Source organism: Myotis yumanensis, unplaced genomic scaffold (assembly GCF_028538775.1).
Source record: "Myotis yumanensis isolate MYYU_CA2020_CCGP unplaced genomic scaffold, mMyoYum1.0.hap1 SCAF_3, whole genome shotgun sequence".
Classification (NCBI taxonomy): domain Eukaryota; kingdom Metazoa; phylum Chordata; class Mammalia; order Chiroptera; family Vespertilionidae; genus Myotis; species Myotis yumanensis.
Genome location: NW_027223754.1, coordinates 208,958,342 through 208,979,825, shown reverse-complemented (window position 1 = coordinate 208,979,825; position 21,484 = coordinate 208,958,342). Strand labels below are relative to the sequence as shown.

The 21,484-nt window shown below is 59.2% G+C and overlaps 1 protein-coding gene across 3 annotated transcripts in view; it reads right to left on the bottom strand.

Moving 5' to 3' along the window:
• Nucleotides 1-21,123, bottom strand: part of MGAT3 (beta-1,4-mannosyl-glycoprotein 4-beta-N-acetylglucosaminyltransferase) — a 31,514-nt gene extending 10,391 nt beyond the window's left edge. The window contains exon 1 of one of the 3 annotated variants that reach the window (XM_070411158.1): nucleotides 20,948-21,123. Coding sequence is in view for 1 of the 3 variants with exons in the window: in XM_070411157.1 (XP_070267258.1) it covers nucleotides 7,659-7,741 (83 nt within the window). In the remaining 2 variants the exon portion in view is untranslated. Of the gene's footprint in view, nucleotides 1-7,658; nucleotides 7,932-20,297; nucleotides 20,366-20,947 lie in introns of those variants that run through there. The other 2 variants (XM_070411159.1, XM_070411157.1) reach the window with 2 other exon arrangements.
• Nucleotides 21,124-21,484: the final 361 nt, after the last annotated feature.

The following is a 21,484-nucleotide window of genomic DNA, read 5'->3' as shown; positions in this document are numbered from 1 at the left end:
CTATTTGAGGGGGTGAAGGTGGTGGGGATGGGCCAGGTGCTTCCTGGTGGCCAGATAATCACAGAGGAGGGAGCTGATGCTGACCCTGACCCAGGATGGCAGCAGGACCAGCCCACCCTGGGCCGCCGCCTCCTGTGCTGACTCGCAGCCTCACGGCCCGCCGTGGCTGTGCCCACCCGGAGGGTCCCAGCTGGGCGGATTTTCTTCCTTCCCCCCTCTTCCCACTGCTCCCGTTGGCTCCCGTGGAAGACTGATGGAGTGAGGGGGGAAGCAGATGAGCCTACCCCCATGGCACAGTACGATGCGGGGTGGGGCTCAGGCTGAGTCCACTGGGGGCCCTGGTGAGAGGAGACAGGTGCTCCCTGGAGGCTGAGGCTGTGACGGTCCGGTCGAGCTGGCCAGGCGGGCAGCAGCCTCCAGTGCAGACAACCGACAGCTGTCGCGGGGGTGCTATCCATGGTCCTGAGCTCGCCTGCGCTGACCAGGGTCCTAGCTCAGTCCTGGGGGTGCCCTGAGGCGGCCTCCTCTGCGGCTCAGCAGCTCATGGCCATGTCCCCTGTGGGCCAACTCCCGGCCCCTTCCTCACCTGCCTGAGGACCCTGAGGCCTGGTGTCCTCATCTCTGGGACAGCCTTGGGCACTCAACTCCTCCAGCTGGGAGAAGGGGCCCTGTGGCCTGTGTCCAGCAGCGACAGGTCCAAGCCCTGGTAGGTGCTCAGGGCGCTCTGTCAATAGGGGGACATCTCAGAGACCAGCCCACCCCCTCGGTCTCCACTCCTGGGCGGGAATGTGCCCATCGAAACCCCCCACCCTGGGAGCACTTCGGATGGTTCCTCACCCCCTCTCCTAGAGGTCATCTGCTTGAGGGCATCTTGACTGTGAGCTGAAGCCCACCTCCCTGTGCTCACCTGCCACCCCACCTCAGTCCTGCCCACGTGACCTGAGGGAGGCAGGAGGCGCCTCGTTGCAGCCAACTCTGCCTGCTGCCCAGCAGCGCCCAAGACAGAGTAGGCCTGTGGTTAGTATCAGATCCAAACACTGTCTCTGATCTTGCAAGTCACTTCGCCTCTCTATGCTCAGTTCCCCTCTAAATAAAATGGGGGTCTAGCACTCCCTGCCTCAGGGTTACTGTGAGGATCGAATCGGTTAATCCACGCCAAGGACTAGTAAGGGGCCTATGCACACAGTAGGTGCTCAGTGAATACTGGCTTCCAGTGTTACTGGAAGTCAGGAGGATTTGGTGTGAGTCCCAGCGCTGTAACTTACAAGCTGTGTGTCCTCAAGCAAGTTACTTCGCCTCTCTGAGCCTGTCTTCGAATGAAGGAAGACATCATCCTCTCCCCGAAGTCCTGTGGGCGATCTGGATGAGCCCAGGTGTCAAAACACCTGCATGGAGCCTGGCACTTGGTAGATGCTCTAAAAATGCCTGTTTCTTTCCTTCCATTTGGGTTTCCTGCCAGATGAGCAAAAGGAGATGGCCCGACTGAACACGCCAGGCCTGGTTCCTGGCAGCTCTGTGAAAGGACCAGGCCAGTTGTAGGGCTCCTCACCACCAACTGGCACCCACCACCTTCCCGGGCATTTCTCAGTGACTCATCCAAACCTGAGGCCAGAACCTGGGGTATCTGGAGCCCCACGGAGGGGTCAGACTCCTCTCCCAGGGTCTGAAGGGCCCTCAAGTAAGAATATTGTCCAGCCTTTGCCCAGGCCAGTATCCCTGCCAAGTGCCCCCTTGGCTTCTGTCTGTCCAATCCTGAGAGCCGCTCCTTCCGAGCCCTTGGGCTGCCAGAGTCCTCCTGGCGACTGAATCCGCCTCCCGGGGCTCCTGCTATTGCTTCCGGGTCCTTCCTTAGGATCAAGCGGGGAAGTCGGCGGCTCCGGATCAGAAGGCAGCGACGTGACTCCTATGCTCCCTTCGTCTCGGGGACTGAGGGTCCTTCCAACACGAGGGTCCATGGCTCCACTCGGAGAGGAGCAGAGGCGGTGGCTCAGAACAGGACAGATTCTGGGGTTCTGGGCAGATGCACGAAACTAGTGCTGTTTATTTCCTCACCTCTCATCATCCTATTCATTCCTTCGGTCCGCCTCCATCAGGCAGGGCTCCTAAGTCAAGCCTACACGCAGGGGTCACTCTCCAGCCAGCACATTACCCAGGCCCACCGGTGGGCATTTACTGAGGCCACCGGTGTGCATTTACTGAGACCTCGCTGTGTGCCAGGCATTGCAGCTATGAGGGCTGGAGAGTTCAAAGCCGGTTCAGGGACCAACCCTGGAGGAACGTCCGTATGTCTCCATTTTGTAGATGAGAAAACAGAGGCTTGGGGAGGTTAAAGTACTTGCTTAGCCACACAGGACTAGTGGGAATGAGACAGATGGAAACGGAGACAGTGGGACTGCAGATGTTGGGGTCCTGCCCTAGGACAAACACGAATGGCCTGGCTGAGGGAGGGTCTGCTATACAGGACCCCCGGGACCCAGGAATTCTGCTTCCCCGGGCATTCCCGAGTGAGGGAGTGGCTCATGGGACCAGCCCTGGCCAGGAACTCCATCTGTTCCAGGTAACCAGAGTCCTGGCAAACCCTATTCACCACAAGGCAGCGGCTGTCCCAGCTGCAGAGGGGAAAGGAAACCGAGGCCCAGAGGGAGAGGCAGAGCTGCACTGGGAACCAGTTCTCGGACCAGCCAGGCAGTGTTGGAGGAAGGCCGGGCACCCATGCCACCAGCATACCAGTGTGCCTGGGCACAAGGGTCTGGGCTGGCGGAATGCTCAGGCCAACGCCCAAGCCCAGAAGCCCTCTCCAGGGTGAACCACCTCTCCCCCTGCTCCACAACCAGCCCCCTGCCCCCTGCCCCTCTCCTTCCTCCAAATCTCTCCACCCAACCCCAGTTCCCACCAGCTGCCACAGAGGGCGAGCACGTGCCTGGGAAGGTTGATTCCCAAGGCTGGGACCTGCCCTTGCTCCTTGGGGCCTCTTCCCCTTTCCCCACCGGTCACTGGCTCACCCAGGACACCAGCTTCTGGTCCCCAGAGGCCAGTGGGCAGTGGACATACAGAACAGTTCCACTACCCCAAAACGTCCTATGGACAGGACTGTAGGCTCAACAGATTACTCATCCTCAGGTACCAGCCAACCGGACAGCTGTGCTCAGCACTGAGGCTCACAGCTGTTGTGAGCTGGCTTCTCCATGTGCCCCCACTCGCCTTGTTCATGTTAAGGTGACGGTCACCACTACTGCATGCTTAAACATGTGCCAGCTGGTGGCTGGGTTTCATACAGACTTGACCCTCACAACCATCCTTGGAGGTAGGAATTATTATCCATACTTTACAGACGAGGAAACCGAGGCTCAGAGGGTAAAGCAACTTGCAGAGCGTCTCTCTGACCACCTGCACAAACCACTGCTCTCCAGGGCTGGAGGCCCACACAGCTTCCACTTAGCGGGGCTGGGGCAGGATGCAGGTGAGGCTGGCCTGTCGCCGGCCACTGAGGCTCTGAGCAGGGCAACACCATCAGGCTGGGCGTGAGGATGACGAATCTGTTAGCTTGCACAGCTATCTGATGACATGTGCTCTGATGGTGGAAACCTCCAGGCCTGTGGCGGCCAACCCACCAGCCACCGGCCACATGTGGCTACTGAGCACTTGAATGGACTGGTGCGCCCTGGCCGGAGAGCTCAGTTGGCTAGAACCGTGGTCGGCAAACTGCGGCTCGCGAGCCACATGCGGCTCTTTGACCCCTTGAGTGTGGCTCTTCCGAAGCCTTAGAAGTACCCTAATTAAGTTAATAACAATGTACCTACCTATATAGTTTAAGTTTAAAAAATTTGGCTCTCAAAAGAAATTTCAATTGTTGTACTGTTGATATTTGGCTCTGTTGACTAATGAGTTTGCCGACCACTGGTAGAACATCAACCCAATACACTTAAGGTTGCGGATTTGATCCTCGGTCACGACACATACAAGAATCAACCAATGAATGCATATCTAAGTGGAACATCAAATCGACGTTTCTCACTGTCCCTTCCTCTCTCTCTCAAATAAAAAAAAAAATAAAGAAATTGACTGGGGAAACTGAAGCAAAGGACCTGAATAAACACTTCTCCAGAACAGACATGTCTCCAGAAAGGACATACGGACGGCCGATAGACATAAAAAATGCTCCTCACTAATCAGAGAGGTGCAAATGAAAAGGACAATGAGGCATCACCTCACACCTGTCAGACTGGCTGCCATCAACAAATCAAACAACAGTGCTGGCGAGGACGTGGAGAAAAGGGAACCCTCGTGCACTGCTGGTGGGAATGCAGACTGGTGCAGCCACTGTGGAGAACAGTATGAGTTTCCTCAAAAAATAAAAAAAAATGGAACTGCTGTTTGACACAGCGATCCCACTTCTGGGAATACAGTCTAAGAATCCCCAAACACCAATCAGGAAGAGTACACGCACCCCTATGTTCACAGCAGCACAATTTACAGTAGCTAAGATCTGGCAACTGCCCAAGTGCCCAACAGTAGATGAGTGGATTAAAAAGCTGTGGTACATTTACACCATGAAATACTACGCTGCTGTAAAAAAGAGGGATCTCTTACCCTTTGAGACAGCATGGAGGGACCTGGAGAGTATTATTCTAAGCAAAATAAGCCAGTGAAAGAAAGACAAGTATCACATGATCTCACGTATACGTGGACTATAATGAACAAAATAAACTGACAAGCAAAATTGAAGCAGGGGCATGGATGCATGAAAGATTGACATCTGAGAGGGGAGGGGAGGAAGGGAAGAGATTAACCAAACTCATATGCATAACCCATGGACATGGACAATAGTGTGGGAGAGGCTTGGGGTGAGCAGGGGCTGGGTGGAGGAGGACGAAGGGGACAGGGAAATGGGGGACATCTGTAATGTTGTCAACAATAAAGAAACGTATAATTTAAATAAAATGTTAGTTTTAATAGCCACATGCAGCTAGTGGCTACCCAACTGGACAGAATAGGTTTAGAAAGGATTGGGGAGAAGGGAGGCAGGGCAGTGGGGGGGCGGCAAGTGGAGGCGGCAGTGGGAGGGGCTGAGAGGAGGGGCCTGGAGCACAGCTGTGGTGGGGGCGGGGGGGGGGGGGGCAGCCAGGCACGCAGCCCGGGACACGGGAGGGGTAGGGACAGGGAGCTGATGCTGAGGTGCTCAGTAGATACTAGATGCTGGAGGGAGGGGGCGGGATGTCCCAGACAAGCAAGAGTGAGAAGTGATAGGGCTCTGTGGCTGGGTGGGTGGAGAGGGAGATCAGCTCTGGGCTTGGCGCTGGGGTGCAGCTGGGAGTGCAACAAGATGGGTGGGTGAGGTCCTCAGGCAGCTCAGCCAGTGGAGGGACAGAGCATGCTGGGTATCAGGAAGGGCCTCCAAGGAGAGGGCATTGCAGCCAAGACCCAAGGTCCAGCAGGAGCGACCGCGGAGATGGAGAGCAGGCCAAGGGCACAGAGGCCTGTGTGTTGGGACCCCCCAGTGCTGTGCAGCAAAGTCGGGGGGTCCTGAGTCTGGTGAGGGGCACGTGGAATGGCAAGGGATACTCCCCACACCTCAGGGGCTGCTTGGGCACAAGCCTGACCACCCCATCTCAGTAGCGACCCTCTTGGGTCTGTAATCCCAATGCAGGCAAACCCTCTAGCTGGGCAGGCTGGGGAGCTGTGGGCCCGGAACATTCCTCCCAGGAGACGGTGCCTCTGCCAGCACCCCTTCTCGGCAGCTGCACTTACTGGTGCTCCCGGGTGCCAGATGCGGTGTGCACCCACCTGACTGCATTGTCCTCGCAGCGACGCGCAGTGAGGGCGCGGGCTGAGGCCCTCGCTGAGGCCCAGCTGCCAGCAGCAGGACTCATACCCACACACCACCGCTGCGGGTCCTCACTCAAGACTTCAGGCTGCTACCTCCAGCCTTGCCCAGCCCCCTCAGGAGCCAGTGGAGAGCTCATGGGACAGACTCCGCACCCCTCTCCACAGGCCGCACTCCACCGGGCTGTGCTGCAGTGACTTACAACCAGATCTCACTAAGCCCAGGGTTCCCTCCCATCCCCCACGGATTCCAAACGGAACACATCACCCTGTACGTGCTGCATCTCCAGTAACTAAAGGGATCAGGTGCTCTAGAAAGTTGGGAAACCCCTGAGGTGAGGCCTGGACTTCAGGAGGCTCCTGCTCTGCACTGCACACCCCGCCCGGGCTGCCCCCGCCCACACCTTCAAGCCACCTCCCGCTCTGTGAGTTCCCCCCAGCCCTGCTGGCTGGGAACAGGAGATAGGGACATCCCACCCTGGCTGCAGCCACCACCCTGGGGGTTTCTGTGGCTTCCTGCTTGCCTGGCCTGACCTCCAGCCAGTGGGGCCTGGCTGTGTGGGCTGGGACACCCAACCCCGCACCTCCAAGAAGAAGGGAGGAGGCATGTCTGAGCCTACCCCGAGCAGCCCTCTGCAGCCACTCTAAGGGCGCTAGCTCCCTTCTCTAATTGTGGCCGCACAGCAGAGTCACTGAGAGCCCATGACCAGCCTGGCCCCTCTCCTGGCTTGCCCTGGAAGTGGCAGTGGGGTGTTGGTTCCCCCGCCTGGAGCTTCCTGCTCCCTACACTTCACCCTGCCTCGCCCCACCTGGATTCTCCCTGGACTCCTCCCCTCCCCTGACCTGGTACCTGCCTCAAGCCCCAGGTCCCCGTCACAGGTGAGGCCGTGTCCTATCCCAGCTGCTTTGCTGAGCTCTACCTGGTGCCTGGCCTTTATGGCTCTTTGGCAGCTGCCTCTACCCTGGAGGCTGCCCCTGCCCCCCAAGCGCAGCACAGGCAGCAACGAGGTGGCTACTGGCTACGAGAAGACCTGACTTCGGCCTGGCCTGGCGCCAGCTCCCTCTCCCTGCCTAGTCGCCTAACCTCTCCGGGCTTCTGTCCGTACAAAAGGGTAAGCAAGCGGGAGCGAGAGGAGTGGATGCAGGGCGGCTGCTCCGGAGGAGGGAACGCTTGAGGTTTCCGTCCACAGGTGAGAGCCCGCCGGTGCCCAGTGCTCGGTGAACCACATGCCCACCTCCCTCTGGAGCCTCGCCTGCTCCCTCTGGGCAGAAGGTCACCCTGAACTGTGCTCTCACTCAAGGGGGCTCCTGGACGTTTTCAGGACACAGACGGAAACAGGCGCGAGGTACACGACGAGCTTGACATAAACTCCAGCAGTGGGACCTGGGTCCTGGCCGCCCTCCTGCATGGGGGCCGAGCTCAGCAGCCTGTGGGGCGGGGGCTCCCAGGGAGTGGGAACAGAGACCGGGCTGTGTGTGGCTGATCCTGGAAACTGGGGGGCCCATGAGACCCTCAAACAGCTCCTGCACTGCCTGGCGCGATGCTCCAGCCCACTACAGCAAGCCATTCATTCCCGGGTGGGAACTGCCCTCCCCAGGCTCCTCTAGGGGGTGAAGACATAACCTGGCTCAGAAGGGGTGGGGCGGCGGAGCTGCGAGCTTGCATGCTGCTGGCAGGGTGTGGGGGTGCCTTGAGGGCCTTTAAATGCGCTGTCCCCTATGTCAGGGTCTCCTTCTCCCTCCTTCACACCCAGCTCAGCCCTTGCCTCCCCTGGCGGGGGCTGCCCTCCACCCCAGCTGCTCAGGAGCCCCCATCAGCCTGGAGAGAAGCTTACCATCGGCCCCTCCTGCCCTGAAGGCCGTGAGTGCCACAGTCCTGTCCCGGAGCTGGCCCGCGGTGAATGCCAGAGGTGAACATGCAGCGAACACTGTCCTCTGTGCCTCAGTGTCTCCATCTGTCAGATGGGACAACGTCCACCAAGTAGGGGAGCTGAGGCCCGAGGACAGCTGAGAAGGCCAGGCGCGGGGGCGCTCCCCAAGGGCTCAGAGGCCTGGCCATCTCTGTAGGGAGAGCCTGGCTGGGACCGACGGCTGGGAGGGCAGGGGCAGGTGGAATGCCGGGAGGAAGGAGAAAGGAGGAAGAGAGAGATCAGAGTCCAGCCGAGGGGGGGGGATCAAGCCAAGGGGTAAAGACATAAGCCTGGAGAAGCAGCACACGCCTATAATATATAATAATTAACTGAGCAAAGAATAAAACATTAATAGACCTGCTGATTAGAGAAAGGAGGACCCAGCCTTGGATAAATGCTGACCAAGCTGTGCCCCATGCAGGCTCATCACTCACATCCTTACAGAACCCAGAGGCCTGATACCTCCCAAACACTGGGCCTCCAGACCCAACAAGCTCACCCTGCCCTGTCCAGAGAAGAGAAGGCAACAAGCAGACAAGCCCAGGGGGCCGGAGGCTGAGACCAGCTCTGTCCTGCCTCAGTTTCCACGTCTGTGGGATGGAGATCAGGATGCCCACACCTCCCAGGCTCACTAGAAGGAAAAGCAAGGCCAGTGAGGCCCGAGCTGGGTGCTTCCTGTCCGGACAAGAGCGGAAACTCATTTCTGGGCCCGGGCTGTGCGAGATGCCCCCAGGCCCAACCTCTCAGGAGGCGAAGGGGGCGGGGCACCGTGTTGGGACCACAGCTCCCTGGAATATGGAGTCACAGGGAGCTGGATTCAAATCCTGCCTGCGTGCCCCTCCTCAGCCCGTGTGATCAGGTCAGTTAATATCCCCGGGCCCCAGAGTTCCCAGCTGCCGCGTGGGACCAACCAGCCCCTCCTGTGAAATGAGGGAACGTCCAGAGTCTTGACACAGACCAGGCCTCCAAGCTGAGGCTCATGCGTCCCCTCCACGCCTCACCCTGTTTGGGGCGCTCACGGGAAGGCCTGTCGTCACCTCCCTCGAAAATGGTCCCAAGGACTCACCCCGATCCTCCTCCTCACTGGCCTCCCTCCTGCCTCCTCCTTTTTTAAAATTCCATCTTGAAATTCTTAAGTTTTGAACAAGAGGCCCCACATTTTCATTGGGCCCTGGGCCCCACAAAGTCTGTCACCGCCAAGTTCTCATCAGGCCATGTCTCCCCTGCGCGACACCCCCTCGGACCCCCGTTTTCCTCCGGGCCCGCACACTCAGAGTGAAATCCAGACTTCTCTCTGGGTCCACAGGCCCTGCCAAGCTGGCCCCTGCCTCTTTGCTGACCTCACCTCCCGCCCACTCTGCTCCAGCCACAGTCCCTGCCTTTCTGTCCCTCCCACACCCCAGGTCCTCCTGTCTCAGGGTCCTCGCACTGGCTGTTCCCTCCACCGAGAATGCCCTTCCCTCAGATCTCCCCATGTCGGCCACCTCCTCAGAGAGGCCTTCCTGACCAGCCAACTGCTGCGACTGTCCCCTCCCAGGCCATCTGCTCCACAGCACTCCTCGCTGTGGAAGCTGTCTGTCTCCCCCACCCACATCCTGCTCGCTCGGAATGTCAACACCTGGAGAGCAGGGTCACTGTGGGCCTTGGTGACTGGTGACCGCTGCCCCACACCCCCTGACCACGCCTGGCCTGGGCACAGCGCTCCGAATGGAGGCGGAACTCTTATGAGAACTGGTGACAGATCCTGAGTGACAAGTACCGTCTGGTCTGGGATGGGTGGGGCAGCAGGCCTGGCCGGTGCGTGCCCATGCCTAGCAGTGGTCTCTCCGGTCTCTCCCCTGCTCCGAGGCCCAGGGAAAGCCCCGGCGCTAGTCCCAGGCGTCCCCGGCAGTGCCAGCCCCTCCCTCCAGGCTGCCTGTCCTGCAGGGACAGTATACAAAGGGCCACTTCAGTGCGGAAGTCTCCAACCCAGAAGGCCTGAGGCGGGGAAGGGAGGGGAGGGCACACCCCACCCTCCTCTGTCCTCAGGGGGCCTTCCCTAGCACAGAGCCACAGGACCCAGCTAAGGCTGGACAGCTTGGTTCCAGGCATTGCATCCTGGGGCCTCGGGGTGGGGGCGCCCCCATGCAAAGTGGAGGCAAAGATGGGTTGACGTGGCGCTCCCCTGGGCGCTTCCGCTTGTGTGCGGGGTGGCAGGTGGTGGAGACACCTGTGGACTGAGAGGCCGAGTGTCAGCTGGGCTAAGGGAGACAGAGGAGCAGACTGGGGTGGGGGTGGAGGGCTGGGCCAGGCCACAGGGCAGGGCGGGGCCTGCACTCTAGCGGGTTTCCATCCTGCCTGGGACCCTCCGCTGCTAAATGAGGCGCAAAGACCTCGCTCAGATTGTTCCAACCACCTCCGCTGATGACCCGTGACCTGAGCCGACACCCGGCGACGCTGGGACTTCGGGATTCCCAGCATTCCTCTTTCTGGGCCTCATTAGTGATGTGACCATTCACCCAGCCGCACACGCCAAGAATCCCCCCCTCGATGACCCGCACACCCCTCACCTGGCCCCGTCGAGTCCATGTCCTATACTTTTCAACCCCCCACTCCCAGTGCCACTGTCCCATGCTGGCTGCACCACCACCAGCGCTCACCTGGACAGCACAGCGGCCTCACAGCCTCATCCCCACGAGCCAAGTAACAGCCACATCTGATGCCATCTGCTCCACAGCACTCCTCGCCGTGGAAGCTTGGAACTCATCCCTCAGAATAAAGTCCAAATCCTCCAGGAGGCTCCAAGTCGGTGTATAATCTTACACCCCTGTCCCATGCCCGTCTCAGGGGGGGTCAGCTGGCCTGCACGTCCTGCAGGGCTCCCTGGCCCTGCTTTGGAGAGACCCTGGCCTGCACCCCCAGCACCCCCCACCCCACACGGAGGCTGTGCTGCCTGTTTCCTGGGCTGCCCCAGCATGACACAAAGGAGGTGTCAACCTGTTTGTTGAATGAATAAATGACTCTCCCAAATCCACACACCTGTACCTTTCAGTAAATGCTGCTGCCTCTCAGGCCTGGTCTGGGGCTTCGAAAAGTGTGACCTGCAGTGTGACATGGGCTCGCACCATCCAATGAGCTGGCTCATCTCCATCAATTCCAGGGTCCCTTCCAGTGTGTGTGCGGGGCTGGGGACGGGGGAGGGGGGGGGAGGGGAACGAAATGACTCCAGCCTTCGGAGTCCTCTGAGCAACATGGTGGGGGATGGCCAGGAGGAGGCGGGGGAAGGAGGGGAATGGAAAATGAGGCCCCGGCTCCTATGGGTTAGGTCTTCCCCACAGCAGCGGATGGCTGTGCGCTGGGCACACAGTAGGTTCTCAGCAAGTCACTGCTGAGTGCAGGAATGACCTTGCAATCTGGCTCTGGGACCCCAAGCAAGAACTTGACCCTCTCCCAGCCTGTTTGCTGAGACATAAAGGGAGGCTGTCAAGACCCATCGACAGGGTCCGCAAAGGGATGTGGGCAGGTAACGAGCTGCACCTGGCCCAGCCTGCAGCTCCGGGGTCTGGGAACCTGAGCGCCACAATTAGCCTCCGCCTGGGAGCGGTCTGGATGGGGCAGGTGCACAGCTGGTCGGCTCTGCGCTCTGGGCCCCTGGCGAGCCTCCACGGAGCTGAAACAATGACCCCTTTCTCTTTCCCTCCCCAGTTACTTACTGTCTCCCCCGCCCTGCCTGCAAGGCCAGCAGCCCCCGGGGTAAGGACCTGACTGTCTCCACTGGGGACACTCAGTAGGCCCTCACCTCGTAGCAGGAACACCACGCAGGGCTCCGGCGCCGGGCCCCCGCTCCTTAATATCATGGGAGCCACCAATGTGCGCCGGCTCCGTTAATTACTTAGTCCTTGCCACCTGCTGCATCCAGTGTTCCCAAACAGGCCCCGAGGGCTCGAACGTCCCAGTCCCACCGACTGGGGGAAGGAGAGGGAGAAGGAGACAGCAGCGACAAAGCCATCCCCCAAGGTGAGGTCCAGAGGTGGGGTGGCCAGGGTCCTCGTCTCAGCAACCTCCTGCGAGGCCCTGGGCTTCAACAGCAGTGCCCCTTCCCCAGTCTGTGCTCCATCTCAGCTCAGCCCCACGGCCCACTTCCCAGATGAGGAAACCAAGGCTTGGGGAGGGGACATGACTTGCAAGGGCAGGCACCAGTGGGCCCGGCTCAGCGGAGACCACGAGAGTGACGATTGTTCACCAAAGCTCAGAGCCCCGGGGCCACCGCGGCTGGGACGGGCGGGAATGGCTTCCCCGGAGGATGGCAACACCAGGTGGAGGGCTGGCTTTCCAGGGAGAGGGCCTGGCACAGCGAAGGCCAGAGGTGGGCAAGGAGGACCGTGTGCAGAGAACACTAACAGAATGCGGGGTGCAGGGGGAAGAGGAGCAAAGGCCAGACCAGCACCAGAGGAAGGAGGTCAGAGGTTTGGACTGAATTCAAGCAGAACTGCAACCCAGTAGCCCCAGGGCTGGACACTCACTGACCCAATTTCCGGGAACGAGAGACATGCAACTGACACGCAAGCAGTTGCAGGAGGCGCCCCTGCTCTGGGGGATGTGCCGGGGGCTAGACAACGCCCACTGGGAGGCCCAGCACCAGGGTGACCCAGAACCGGACAAATGGTGAGCAGGCTGTTCTCAGAGCACCTTTCTTAACGCTGTCCTTTAAAATATAACTTCATCCTTTTGGTTATAGAAGTTTATCAGACATTCTAGAAAATCCGGCAATCACAGTCAAAGAAACAGGACAATATCCCGCACCAGCCTGCCACCTCTCAGGCTAACGTTTTGGCCTAAGCACTCACAGATTTTTCCCCCCGTGTTGCCTTTTTGCTGGAATGGATTATCAACATGGATTTTCTGCCAGCTTTGGGGTGCATGCACTTTCTCTAAGGAGCGATGTCCTCCACACTGAGGACCAAAGTGCCAACCTGAGCCCTGACCTCCAGGCATGGCAGCGCGGCACGCTCCCTGGTCCTCACCTGGGGCTACAGGCTGTTACCTCGGACCAGTCACCCACACTCTGTGGGCCTCAGCTTAGAGACCAGAGACTGTCCTGCGCTCTTCCGAGGACCAGATGCGGCCACACTGTGCGCTCAGGCCTGGCTCTGCCCCCACTGGCCACGTGATGCCTCCCACCAGCCTGGGCAGAGGCTCTCCCCTCACCTCCACCCCTACAGACGCGGTACGCCCTCGGGTGCGGGTCTTCTGAGCAGGGACATGGGCACAGGTGCAAGAGGAGGGCCACGCGAGGACCGAGGGAGACGGTGGGTGTGAAGGTGCTTTCTGAACTGCAGGTGCCACGCAGGCTCATTCACGCTGAGCCAGCCGGGCAGACCCCGACCCGAAGACCCACCTCCTGACTGTGTGACCCTGGCAAGTCACCTTCGCTGTCTGGGACTCAGTTTCCATACGATGGGATGGGGGTTACTTGGGCACCACTGCCCACGGCCCCTGAAACACTGAAATGAAATCACGCAAAACAGCATCTTGTGGGGAAGGCGCCTCTGCAGTCTTTCACCTAAACCAGCCACACGGCCTTGCTTCCAGAAGTGGCCCTCGCCCGCCACTCCCACAATCACCACTCAACAAACACGCAGGAAATGTGGATCGAATGCTTTCTGGGTCAGGCACGGTGCCAGCCCCCCGCACGTGCCCGTGTGCCCAGCCCGGGAGCCACCCTTCCCGTCATCGGCAGCTCTCCTTGCTCCCCTTCCCCGGCACCATCATTCACCAGCCGCGATCCGCACAGGTAGCAGGAGGGCAGCCACTAGGGACTTACCCGGAGCATCAGGTGCTCCTGGGAAAAGGCAACAGGGGCAGCAGGTGGGGGGTCATCATGGTGTGTGCAGAGCTAGGGGTTGGGGGAGCAGGGAGCAGAGGCCCAGAACACAGGCAGGGCTGAGTCATGAGATCTGGACCCCAGGGGGCAGGAGGTCTCATAAGGCAGTCGGACTCCATGGGGCTAGGCAGTGGTTCTTGGAGCCCACAGGCCTCTAAATCCAGGGCAGCATCTTAAAAACTGGGCTGCCACCCTCCCTCCTATGTTGGAGGGGGATGGGTGGGGCCTGGAAAATAGATACTGTCCTCAAGCCGCCCAGGTGAGGCTGAGCAAGGCTTCCAGAGGCAGGGCCCCAAGACTATGGGGAGACTGGAGTGACACCAGACCAGGACACGGGGAGGCAGCTGTTTCGTTCTAAGCCTCAGAATGGTCCCCTCTGGGTGACCGAGGGGACCTAGATAGTCGGCCCTGTCTGGGGTCCTACAGGCTGGTGACAATCCCAGCCCTACCACTTCCCAGCCCTGAGCCCTGGGCCCAGGTCCCCGGCAAATTGCCAAAGAGGGATAAATAAATAATAGTACCTACGTTCCCGGAAATTAGGATAACTCTGGGATAATGAAGCAAAGTGCTTGGCCCAGCAATTAGCACATAGTAAGTGCTCAATGAATAGCAGCGTATTATGATGACTGGAATGTTGAGGAGGGAGAACAGGCTGCAAAGTCATCTATCATGGGCTTCTGTCAACCAGAATCCGGGAGCCTGCCGCTGCCTCCACCTCCCCTCGCCCCCACTGCTCAGACTCTGTGCTCCCTCTGGGACGCGCTGGGAGGCCTGCCCAAAAGGGCAGCTGGAGGGCAGGCCCTGAGGCCCCAGTGTCAGCCAGCTCCAGCATCCAGGCCTGGCCCCAACCCTGGCCCACCCACACCCCCAGGCATTTCCACTTCAGTGGGAACCAAAGTCTGGAGCCAAAAAGCTCTAAATTCCTAAAATAACAAAGTAATTAGGTGTGTATATGATTCCTATTGTTCTAATTTTATTTTTAGAGAAAAGATCAAACTAAGTGAGGAATTTTGATTTCCAGGGACCCTGTTAACTTCTGAAAATAAGTGAGAAATTTCCATTCCAACAGGGAAATTTCCATTTCAGGGACCCTGTTAACCTCCTGGATTATGGGCCAGGCCTCGGGCCCCCTGCGGGTCCCTTCTAGGCCACAGGAGGGTGCTCCACTAGCCCTCCACCAGGCCTGCTTCCCGCTGGAGGGAGACTCTCCGCCCCTCCAGAAACCTCTTTCCCCTTCTGGGAGGTGGGGATGAGCAGGGTCCCTGTGACCATCCCGCCATAGCCCCGAGGCTGGCCTCTGAAGGGTCCGTCTCCTCCGTCAGGGGCGGAGAGAGAGGAGTAATGGACAGAAGAGCAGGGCTGCTCGCTGGGGCTGAGAATCATTCATCCACTCATTTGAGCTCCTGCAGGTCTGTGCAGCTCACAGTCCAGGGCAAGCATGTCAAACTCACGGCCCACTATGAATATTTTTGCAGCCCAGCCAGTACAACGGTATGTAAGAAACGTTTTAATAAAAATTTCGTAACTTAATGTTTACAATATCCTGTTATACATCATTATTAATAACGAACTACAATGTTCGCTAATGACTGATGACTATAATCGTGTTGCATTCATTTCCCTTACGCACCTTACGCGCAGGCGCACCATTTCTCGCCACTAATACCAGCAGCGAATATTTTAGCAGCCGACGGCCACGTCATTAGTCTTGTACTGACTTGTTTGGTGTGCACAACAGGTATATTTCGCTTTTGGAGAACAAGAAAAATAGGTTTATCTGCGTTGCGCTTATTAATTTGTGCAGTTATTCAGTGTCTGGTAAGTTAATGTTCAAGAAAAAAATATTAACTTTTATTAAAATGTTCTATTATTTTATGTTAATGATGCTCATTTATCTCAGCCCTTTGTATTCAGCATGTCTCTATTGAAACAAACCTACGTTTCTATGAAAATTGAAGCTTTTGGTTTTTTGCGGCCACATACATGTAAACCTTGTTTATTCGGCCCGCGTTAGCCTTTGAGTTTGACATGCTTGGTCTAGCGCGGCGGTTCTCAACCTGTGGGTCGAGACCCCTTTGGGGATCGAACGACCCTTTCACAGGGGTTGCCTAAATACATCTTGCATATCAGATATTTACATTACGATTCATAACAGTAGCAAAATTACAGTTATGAAGTAGCAACGAAAATAATTTTATGGTTGGGGGTCACCACAACATGAGGAGCTGTATGAAAGGGTCGCGGCATTAGGAAGGTTGAGAACCACTGGGACTCTAGCGGGAACCGTGTGATAACAAGCAAGTACAGATACAGGAGACTGCTCTGTGGGCCCACAGCGGAGACCAGGACTCACACAGCTTCCCTACACGAGTGATGCTCAAGCTGAGACGTGAAGGACGGGTCAGCGCTAGCAAGACACCGTGCCTCAACTTTCCCATCTGCAAAGAGGATTATCATGGTACCTTTGTCATGGGTTGCTGTAGAGATGCAATGAATGTTATTTATCAATATATTTTTTAAATATATTTTATTGATTTTTTACAGAGAGGAAGGGAGAGAGATAATTAGGAACATTGATGAGAGAGAAACATCGATCAGCTGCCTCCTGCACACCTGGCTCAGTGGTTGAGCATCAATTTATGAACCAGGAGGTTGAGGTTTGATTCCTGGTCGGGGCACATGCCCAGGTTACAGGCTCAATCCCCAGTGTGGGGAAGGCAGGCAGCTCCCCAAAACAAAGAAGGGCTTAGCATAGAAGAAGCAACAGGAGCCCTAACCGGTTTGGCTCAGTGGATAGAGCGTCGGCCTGCGGACTGAAAGGTCCCAGGTTCGATTCCGGTCAAGGGCATGTACCTTGGTTGCGGGCACATCCCCAGTGGGAAGTGTGCAGGAGGCAGCTGGTCGATGTTTCTCTCTCAACGATGTTTCTAACTCTCTATCCCCCTCCCTTCCTCTCTGTAAAAAATCAATAAAATATATTTTAAAAAAAGAAGCAGCAACAGGAGAGCCTAGGCTGGGCTGCTTCGGCTCCCTGGGAAGTCAGAGAAAAGGGGGCCCTGGAGACAGGTCCAGGCGGTTAGAGCTGCTGCTGCCCTTTGCTCCCCTAGTTGTGCAGCTTGTGGGGTCCCTTAGAGTTTAGGAGATGTGTGTCTGTGGGGGAAGAAGGAAAAAAGAAAGGCATGAGTTTGCTCCCAGAAGGGAGGGAGAGCATGCCCTGGGTCTTCTGGGTCCTTTGTTTTGAGGTTTTTATCTCTCTTTTTTAAGAAAGAATAGTTTATTGATTTTGAGAGAGAGAGGAAGGGAGAGGGACAGAGAGAGAAACATCAATGTGAGAGTGCTGCCTCCTGCATGCCCCCTACCAGAGATCAAGCCCGCAACCCGGGCAAGTGCCCTGCCTGGATTCGAACCAGCAACCTCTTGGTGCACAGAAAATGCCCAACTAGCTGCCAGGGCTGCCCCCTGCCCAAACACTGGCCAGGGCTTTTATCCCCCCCTTGCAGATGGGAACTCTAGGGGAGTCTCAGAGGAGGTTTCAGCAGAATATTCTTCCGTTTTCCAGTTGTGACTTTCAAGATCGTGGTTTCTACTGATTGGTCAGTGCCAGGACAGGGGGTCATTAGTCACTGCAGCTGGTCCTGGCATCACCCACCTGGCTTTGCGGCTTTTCTGGGCCTGGAGCGGAAACACAGCTGAGGCCTCGATGTTATCTCTAGGGAGGCCACCGTCTGAATCTGGCTGTAACATGCTTGGCCAGGTGTTCCTCTATTTGTCTCCGTTTCCCCATTATTCTACTTTTCCCAGCTTCTTACTATCCTGCCTCAGATGGAAGAGACACTCAGGTAGAGGGAACAGCAAAAGTGAAGGAAAAGAAGGTGAGGCTTGGGACCTCTCTGGACCACATGTCAGAGCTCTGTTAAGCTGAAGCTTGGGCCCAGCAAGGCCATTCTGTGCAAGCCCCAAGGCCAGGCCAAGCTCAAGGGGAGTTCCTGGGAGAAGGGGCTAATACAGGAGTGAGGCGGGGTTAGAGGTGTGGAGCCCCAGGAAAGGAAGACACCAGCCCTCCGTTCCCTCCGCTCTCCGTCCCCCTTCGGGTACTTATTCGGGGTGGTCCCTGGCCCCACCCTCCGCCTGCCTAATGCCAACCCCTGAACGCCCTTCTCCAGTACAGCATGGCCTGGCAGCTCCCCAAATCCATCTGACCGACAGTGCCTGAGGCCTCTCCTTCTTGTTCACCCATTATTTATTAAGCACCTACTAAATGCCGGCTGCTGCAGCTAGCCTGGACCCGATTCCATTATGAGATCGTTAAGCTGTTGGCAGCTTGAAACGGACCCTGCCGGGAGGGTTTACACCACAGAGATGGGCCAACACTGCTCATCAGAGAGCCAGCTGCCAGCGTACCACTGCCCCTGCCCAAGCCACGGACCCAGAAGGCAGGCCCCTGCCTATGGGGACTCAGACAGAAGGAGGAGACAACAGGGACATGGACTACACACGCACTGGGGTGGGCTGGGCAGTCTCTGAGCAGGGAGGGGTGGGAATAGATTCATTCTAGAAGGAGAGTAGTGAACACCCACCAGAATCTGAACCAAGCTGTTCAAGTAGCAGTAGTGTGTGCCGTCCCCATTTCACAGACAAGGAAACAGACAGGAAGAGGCGGGGTTACTTGTCCACAGTCACATAACAATGAGTGGGAGGGCTAGGGCTGAAGCGGGGCCATCGGACCTGGGAGCCTTCTCCATCTTCCGCATTTGGCTGCCCCGTGGCGCAATGACTGCGGCTCTCTCTTTGCCCCTCAGCGGACAGCACAGGGCTGGGCACACTGTGGGTGCCCAGTGGTATCTGCTGCCCAACTGGATTCTAATCGCCTGAGGGCACAGCCTGCATCCTCTCCACCTGGCCGCCTGGCACAGTGCCCCTCACAGGAGGACACCGTGTTTGTTGACCTGAATGTCTGAAGAAACTTCTGGAAAGGAGCCCTGGTCCCCACGTGGTGGACTAGAGCCGGCTGGGAGGGGGTGCGCCAAGCAGAAAGGGGAACAAAGAGGCTTTGGCCTTGGAGAGCACCGCAGGGTCCCTTGAATGCCATGGCTGGGGGCCAGAAGCGGGTGTTGGCCCAGAGGGGCAAGAGGCCGCTGTGAGGACTCCCCTGCCCCCAGCCGCTCCTCCCTGCTCTCTCCTCTCCTCCCAGAAGGAGGACATGGGCACTCAGTGCCCCCAGCCTCTGGCTCCCTCCGTCACACCCAGCCCCACATGATCCTCACCACCACCCGGTGATGTGAGCCTGGCCTGCCAGCTGGCATCCATGTCCTCGTTTTACAGGTAAAAATACCATCACAGCAGCCGGTCATTTCCCGAGCTGCTCCTCAGGTGCCGGTGCATGATCACACGCAGTCCTCCCCACCACCGCGTGGAAGGCTCTCCCCAGGTGACAGACGTGGAAAATGAGGCTCAGAAAGCTGGTCCCACGACCACAGAGCAGGGACCACCGGGAGGGTCGGGCAGCCCTGACCGCAGCAGGGCAGACCCTCAGAAGGGGGCGAGGAGCCAGCCAGCATCGCTCCCGGCCATCAGGACAGGGTTCCAGCGCTAGGTGTGAGAGTAACCCAGCCATCTCTTCTGTCCAAGAAAGGAGCTCGCCGCCATCGGAGGTTCTGCGATCTTGGTTTGACCTTCAGGCTCTCAGGGGGGCTGCCATCTTAGGTCCTGCCTGACCTTCCCCTTCCTCTGAATTAGCCAATCGCGCAATAATGGGAATCCGAGCTCTGAACCCTGACTAATCAGGTGAGAGTTCAGAGTGAGGAGCAGGGCAGACCCCGGTGAGGAAATAAAACCCAAGCGAGCGGACTTCCCGTTGGGTGTGCTTCTGCCCACGGTTTCCAGCTAGCCGGAGCACCCTTCCGCAGAAGTAACTCTGCCTTGGCCATCCAGTTTCGAGTGTTTGTCTCATTCCTGTGACGCTGTTGAGAGCATTCCTAACAGGTGCGGCCCACCCCCTCCTCTCCACCTGGCCCTCCTTCCTGGCCTTGGCTCCTTCTGGCCACTTGCAGAGCTTGACCACCCCCACCTCCATCTCTCCACACACACCAGGCACTCACATCTCTAAGCCTTTGCTCATGCCATTCCCTCCACCAGAATGCCCTTCCCACGTTCTCCATCCAGTGAACAAACTCCTCCAGCTTCCTGTTATCATCTCTTCCAGCAAGTTCGCTCTCCCCCTTGGGCTGGCAGCCCCTCTGTCCAACTTTCCCAGGACCCTGCGCTCTGTCCCCAGCACTGGGAAGCATTGATGACTCCACAGAATTGCCAGCTGGGGGTGGGGGAGGAGTCGTCTTGCTCTTCCCTCCATCCTCAGCTTGGCCACATGCCCGGATCTTTAGTAACTGCCCCTGGAGGTGACACACCAGAGCCCATAACTCCCCCATCCAGGCAGATCCCGCCTGGTGTCCCAGGAGTGAAAGAGAGCGCTATGGGGATGTGCACAGTGCCAGTTCTGGGGGACCATGGAGGGGTCTCCCTGGGGTAGTGTTCCTGCCCACACCCCTTCGGGCATCTTTCAGTGCTGGGAGAGTCGCCCGACCTCGGGCCACCAAGGCCGGCTGAGACCCCCCTCGGCTTCTCCCGGCACCCAGCTCAGGCACTCCCCACACCCCCACTCGCCCAGACTCGCTCCCCTCCCCACCCCAGGTTCCAGAACTCACTGTGTGCAGATATTTAGAGCGCCCTCCCCCGGCCAGGTTCCCTTCCCAGCCCCGGGCAGTGCAGTGGAACATGCGGGAGCCCACCCCCAACGGCTGGGGTTCTCTTCCCATTCCCCTCGCCTAGGTCCCCACAGTCCCGCCCCCGCCCCCGCCCCGCACCCCGACTGCGCCTGGGCCTCCACCTCCGCTGCCGCAGACCCGGGGGGGGGGGGGGGGGGGGAGGCGGGCGCTAAGGCCTCTCACTCCCCGCCCCGCGCCTCGCCGGAGGTTTGTGGGGGTCGCAGGGCACAAAGCACAGCTCAAGCCCGGTGCCTCGGGGACGCCCCGCGCCGGGGGCGGGGAGGGAGGGGTCGGAGGGATGAGGCTCTGCCCTCGGGGGCTCGGGAAAGCTCCGCTGAGTAGCCGGCTGGGAGCGGGGGCGCCAGAACCCCCGCATCCCGCCCCATCTCGCCGCCCCCCCCGCCCCAGTCCCCCAGCCTGAGGTTCCCGCCCGGCCCCAGAGGTCACGCTCGGGGAGGGGGCGGTGGAAGCCGCGACAGGAGTGGGGGATCGCGAGCGCAGAGGAGGCGGCGCGGAGATGGAGGCGGAGGGCCGGGGTGCGGGATGGAGGGGCTGCGGCGCGGGGCCCCAGGACGCTAGGGTCAACTCACCCATCGCCTGCCGGGTCTCAGCAGCGGTGGCAGCAGCAGCGGCGGCGGCGGCTCCGCGGCCCCCGGGGCCCCCGGCGGGGAGATGCTGGCATCCGCCGCAGCCTCTCGCCCCATCCCGGGTTCCGGCGGCGGCGGCTGCGGCGGGCGCCCGGCATCGCAGGCGGCGCGGCCCCGGCCCGGCCCCGATCCCCGCCCCCTGCCCCCACCTCCACCCCTTCTCGCGGGCCCGGCGCGGCCGCCGAGCTGCACCCCGGGGGCGCGGTGGGGACCCGGCGAGCGGAAGGCGCGGGGAGGGCCCCGCGGGAGGCGTGCTGGGGGTGCGGAGGCGAGGCCGAGCGCGGCGCACAGAGGTGCCTGCTCCCGCCGGCTCGGGCGGCTCGGCCCCCGCCCCGCCCCCACTCAGCCCCCTCCCCGCCGCCGCCGGTCGGGCTGCGAGCCGCGCCGGGCCGGGGGCGTCTTGGGCCGAAGTCTGGGGCCGCCGCCGCTCCGCGCCTCCCGCGTGTGCGGTTCAATGTGTGAGTGCGAGCGCCGGCCCCC